The following is a 6298-nucleotide window of genomic DNA, read 5'->3' as shown; positions in this document are numbered from 1 at the left end:
TGTATATATGTATATGTAACGTATGAGAAAATTTTATTTGTACTCATGTTCCATATGTTGAAAATTACTTTTGGCTGTGTATGTATGTTTGTATTCAAAGTAATGCTGTTAATTTTATTATCCTCTAATGGACTTTGTGACCAAGACAATTTTTGAAATTTCTACAAATAAATGAAAACAGTACAACAAAGCTGCTTATATGTAGCTTATACACATTTAGTATTTATACTTATATACATACATACACATAAATCGAAGGTATGTTTAACACACATTCAATTGTATGATTTGTAAGTTAAGTTGTTGTCCATAACTAAGTAAGTGATACAAAGTCAGACGTCGGACCCATAAACAAATCCTGGAGTCTCATAAAAGTTTTAAAGAATTTTCAAAACAATAATAATAAGGACAAGTAATGGAATGTACAAACTAATTTTTAAAATATGGTGGAAATTCTATTACGAAGGAAAGAGAAAACTAAATTAGAACTGAACTAGAACTGTACTAGAACTGAACTAGAACTGAACTAGAACTGAACTAGAATTGAACTAGAACTGAACTAGAACCGAACTAGAACTGAACTAGAACTGAACTAGAACTGAACTAGAACTGAACTAGAACTGAACTAGAACTGAACTAGAACTGAACTAGAACTGAACTAGAACTGAACTAGAACTTAACTAGAACTTAACTAGAACTGAACTAGAACTGAACTAGAACTGAACTAGAGCTGAACTAGAACTGAACTAGAACTGAACTAGAACTGAACTAGAACTGAACTAGAACTGAACTAGAACTGAACTAGAAACTGAACTAGAACTGAACTAGAACTGAACTAGAACTGAACTAGAACTGTACTAGAACTAGAACTGAACTAGAACTGAACTAGAACTGAACTAGAACTGAACTAGAACTGACTAGAACTGAACTAGAACTGAACTAGAACTGAACTAGAACTGAACTAGAACTGAACTAGAACTGAACTAGAACTGAACTAGAACTGAACTAGAACTGAACTAGAACTGACTAGAACTGAACTAGAACTGAACTAGAACTGAACTAGAACTGAACTAGAACTGAACTAGAACTGAACTAGAACTGAACTAGAACTGAACTAGAAACTGAACTAGAACTGAACTAGAACTGAACTAGAACTGAACTAGAACTGAACTAGAACTGAACTAGAACTGAACTAGAACTGAACTAGAACTGAACTAGAACTAGAAGAACTGAACTAGAACTGAACTAAAAACTGAACTAGAACTGAACTAGAACTGAACTACAACTGAAGTAGATCTGTACTAAATATAGTATAATGATGTTCTTCTTAATCCTTTATCATTGTCACGGTAAATATCTTTAAATCAACGACCGAATAGTTACTAAGTGCAAACGATTTCATTAGAACATAATCAGCTCCACCATAAACCTGCCCAAAGTATAGCAATAAGGCATTATTAACTGTTTTTTTTTTTTTTATTTATGATTATTTACGTTACATTTTTTCTGCAACAAAAGTTACGACAACGATTTCATTACCATTTCAGTTTTATTTGCTTTTTGAGGCAATTTTACTGATGCCCAAATATTGTAATAATGGTAGTAATGTAGTGTTATTTAACTAGGTGTTCTACGATTTATATAAATTTGTATGTTTGCATATGTATACGTTCGTATATATTAATATAAACCCTCATGTATATGCATTACATTTAATGTAACATTTAGCTTTATAGGTGTTTAGCATAAAAGTTGTAAATGTAGCTTACACTGATTTATGTATAATTAAAATCTAGAAGCAACATTCGAATAAAGGTAATGAAATAAAATAAATTTAATAAAGCCCGACTATATGACACCCTAAAATAACATATAGGAACTACTGTAGTCTTTATAAAGAATTTTCAACTTCTCCTCTATATGTAGTGACTTTAATTACAACCAATGTACATACAGCCCATAAAAGTAATGTTACAAAACCTGTGCCAATTCTTTATACTCCTTCCTTATTTAGGTATGTACTTGCAAATAAAAACACAAACTAGGTTTCATTAAATTTATACATCATTTATATTATTTCCTCTTTTATTTAGTTTATTTTTTTTTTGTAATTTTGTGGTTTATTATTTTGTGGGCAATAATTTACTAAAATATACAATACATTATTACAATACCTACACACATTGTTACATTTAGAGTTCGTATAAATCTTTGCATATAAATTAAGGTCGTGCAACCTAAAAAGCAGTTTCTCTGAAATGAAATTGTAATTTTTTCCAAAATATATAACTCCCTAATGTCCATATAGTTTCACACATACAACATATTTATTTTTAGAGGTCATTATATTTTAATGCTGCCTTTTACAAACCTCGCATAACAAAAGGTAAAAATATCTCTGTTGGAATTATTTCCCATATCCTTAAGTACAGACTGGCAGGCCACCCGCCAGTTATAAGCAAACGTATTCACTTTATTTCTCATTGTTTGACTTCTTTTTCACAATTAAAGTCAGCATTTTTTGTAATGGTGTTAATTATGGTTTACAAACCTATTAATAGTGCTGTTAAACATAAATTAGGGCGAACGGATTATTATCGTAGAAAAAGGCTGACAATAAATATGGTTATTATTATTTCTTTTTGTAAGATTAATATGTTTAGCTTTTAATTATATATTTGAACTGTAACGCTTTTTAGTGAAATATTACGGAGACAAATAAATTATACATTTGGTTCGCTTGCAATTAAATTCTGGTGTTTTAATAACATACTAATAGCAATAAATTGTAATAGCGATTCAGTTCTAGTTCAGTTCTACTTCAGTTCTAGTTCAGTTCTAGTTCAGTTCTAGTTGAGTTCTAGTTGAGTTCTAGTTGAGTTCTAGTTGAGTTCTAGTTCAGTTCCAGTTCAGTTCTAGTTCAGTTCTAGTTCAGTTCTAGTTCAGTTCTAGTTCAGTTCTAGTTCAGTTCTAGTTCAGTTCTAGTTCAATTCTAGTTCAGTTCTAGTTCAGTTCTAGTTCAGTTCTAGTTCAGTTCTAGTTCAGTTCTAGTTCAGTTCTAGTTCAGTTCTAGTTCAGTTCTAGTTCAGTTCTAGTTCAGTTCTAGTTCAGTTCTAGTTCAGTTCTAGTTCAGTTCTAGTTCAGTTCTAGTTCAGTTCTAGTTCAGTTCTAGTTCAGTAGTTCAGTTCTAGTTCAGTTCTAGTTAAGTTCTAGTTCAGTTCTAGTTCAGTTCTAGTTCAGTTCTAGTTAAGTTCTAGTTCAGTTCTAGTTCAGTTCTAGTTCAGTTCTAGTTCAGTTCTAGTTCAGTTTCTAGTCAGTTCTAGTTCAGTTCTAGTTCAGCTCTAGTTCAGTTCTAGTTCAGTTCTAGTTCAGTTCTAGTTCAGTTCTAGTTCAGTTCTAGTTCAGTTCTAGTTCAGTTCTAGTTCAGTTCTAGTTCAGTTCTAGTTCAGTTCTAGTTCAGTTCTAGTTCAGTTTCTAGTTCAGTTCTAGTTCAGTTCTAGTTCAGTTCTAGTTCAGTTCTAGTTCAGTTCTAGTTCAGTTCTAGTTCAGTTCTAGTTCAGTTCTAGTTCAGTTCTAGTTCAGTTCTAGTTCAGTTCTAGTTCAGTTCTAGTTCAGTTCTAGTTCAGTTCTAGTTTAGTTCTAGTTCAGTTCTAGTTCAGTTCTAGTTCAGTTCTAGTTCAGTTCTAGTTCAGTTCTAGTTCAGTTCTATTTCAGTACTAGTTCAGTTTTCATGCTATGACAGTCATTTATGCATCAGTTTAGAGCATTATGATTGCACTTTAATTTGGTATATCATTTGTGGCATAATGTGTTCGTCTAAAAAATGGTCAATTTGATGGATCGGTAGAATTATTGTTCTAGATCTTTTCAAACTTTTTTATTTGATTCAGAGACACCAATTCTATGAAAAAGGAGCCTCAAATAATTGTTTCCACCTAGATTTTGATTTGAAACCACAAATCAAACCTAAATTTGTTTAGTAAAAAGTTTTAGTAAAAAGTAAAACCCAAAAATTGCTCCTAAGCAAATAGGCTGTGCCTGTTAACATTAGTCCCAAACTAGTGATTTTAAGTTTGTCATCGATTGCTTGGAAATAATTTGTTATTTGTCTACTTTATAAAGGAGTAAATAAAACCTGTCAGCACAAATGTGAAATGTCACTCTGAATTATTGAAAACACACACAAAAAAATGATTGGTTGGAAATCGGTCACAGTTGCAATTATTTATTTACTATAAAAGAATATTAGTTGTAGTTATTAAAAAACAATACTTTCAACATATTTTATATAATTACAACTGAAAAAACAAAACTGTAATCGAACTAAGGTTCGCGTAACTATACATTCAGTTAATCTAACCAACTTGAGCTTTATAAACGGTTATTTTAATTATGTCATTTAGCAAGACCGAATTAAATATACAATTATTTGCTTCAACTGTAAATATCAGTACTTGTAATCACAATTTTGTTTACATCTTTTTATTAATGCCAAACATTTGTTTTTAGTTGTGGCAATTAAAAGTATAGAAAGTTCGGTTATATTAATAAAATAGAGAATAATTCGGTATTTCCAACCGAAAAAAATCGATATTTATTACAATAAAATCTAATTCGGTATTTCCAATCGAATTCAATATACAAATGGTTAGTTTACTTGACATTTAAAAATATTTAGTACTAAAATAATAAAGAAATAAAAAAGAACAAACATTTACAAATAAAATAAAAAATTGAAAATAAATAGAAGTTTTGCAGATGTTTAAAAGAAATTGTAAGTAAAAATTGTTTCCATGTATAAAATTTAAAAAAAACATCACATGTTTAATTTCAGAACGCTGTGTGTCCATACCTACAAGCATTTTTTAAATATTGATAATCTTAAATTTCAAAGCCAACCGAAAAACCGCTGCCAAGCCTGGTGATAAGAAACAAGAGAAGAAGGCTTCGGCTACTACTTCTGCCGCTCGCAAAAAGGAAAGTGCAGCAAAGCCGGATCAAGCTAAAAGGTCTGCTGCTGCTACTAAAAAACCAGTTGTCAAGAAAGCCACTCTTACACAGAAAGTTGCCTCTAAGGCTAAGCCAAAAACTAAGAATAGCAAAAAGAAGGCTGCTGCTGGTAAGAAGCACAAATTCTCCTCGAAGGCTAAGGCTGTAGCTTTGCTAAAGCCTAAAAAGCCCCAGAACAATATTATCAAGGACGCTTTAAGTACCCGTGTACGTAAAGTAAGAACAAACGTACATTTCCGCAGACCTACGACCTTGAAATTGGCCAGCAACCCCAAGTACCCAAGGAAGTCTGTACCCAGAAATCGCATAGACGTTATGGTAAGAAAATCGAAACTATTTCTTTAAAAAAATTTTTAGAAAAATCCTTTGTTCTGTTTTCAGATACTGTGCAGATAATGTTTTTTGTATGAGGGCATAATTTGACCATGCAGTTGGCAAAAATACAGGATGAATTTAGTAAACAAATTTCAAGATTATTTCAAACTTCAAGATGTACATATTTGCATTTATTTTAGGAAAGCGGTAAAAGGTATATTCATATGTTCATATATGTGTAATTCAATTTATCGATAATATTTATACAATAGTAAATAAACAGTAAATACAAAAAAAAAAAACATAAAAAACATGTATTTTAATTGGTTCCTAATATTGATAGTTTCGGTTCCTATGACCGAATTGTTTTTAAAAATTAGTAGTTACGCTAACTAAAATTTCCCTGGCTTCAATTGAAAATTCGGTAGTAACAACCAACCTTTGTTCTAAAAAGTAGTGTTATGGAACGAAATTTTCGATAATTACAATAAATTTTTGTGGAAGTACATGCAACCGAACAAATTCGATTGGAAACAAATTCGATTGTGACAACGAATCTGTTTTCTCTGTGCACTAATAACCCACTACTGCTTAAACTTGAATATAAATTTATCCATATTATCATCTAAATGTAAATAATTTGTAACTTATAGTATTTTTAGACTTTATATTCAATATTAAAAACAAATACTGATACAAATCAATCAATTTTTCATTAGTAGTTAAGGTAAAATTTCCCACACAGTGTAACGCCTAAATGTTAGCACGTTTTCTGTTTGTATTTAAAGGAAATCAACATAAATTATTAACTAACAGAAATAAAATGTAACGAAAAATAGAATGAAAAAATTTCAATTGTTTACTTAACTAATGGTTAACAAGGCTTGTTGTAGTTCTTATTGCTGTCCTTGTTGCTACAGTTATTTGTTGATATTGTAGCAATATAGTGTTGCTGTTGTCGTTGTCATTATTA

General features: G+C 30.6%; 1 protein-coding gene across 1 annotated transcript; it reads left to right on the top strand.

The window, feature by feature from the left end:
- Positions 1 to 4887: 4887 nt before the first annotated feature.
- On the top strand, positions 4888 to 5328 carry LOC119615003 (the record flags this gene model as incomplete). The annotated part of the gene is made up of 1 exon (XM_037971087.1): positions 4888 to 5328. A coding segment is annotated over one exon (441 nt), but the record flags the coding sequence as incomplete, so codon positions are not given.
- Positions 5329 to 6298: the final 970 nt, after the last annotated feature.

This window comes from Lucilia sericata, unplaced genomic scaffold (assembly GCF_015586225.1).
Source record: "Lucilia sericata isolate MDLA Ls3-8-SP2 unplaced genomic scaffold, ASM1558622v1 Contig003876F_arrow, whole genome shotgun sequence".
Classification (NCBI taxonomy): domain Eukaryota; kingdom Metazoa; phylum Arthropoda; class Insecta; order Diptera; family Calliphoridae; genus Lucilia; species Lucilia sericata.
This window is presented reverse-complemented; position numbering and strand designations above follow the sequence as displayed.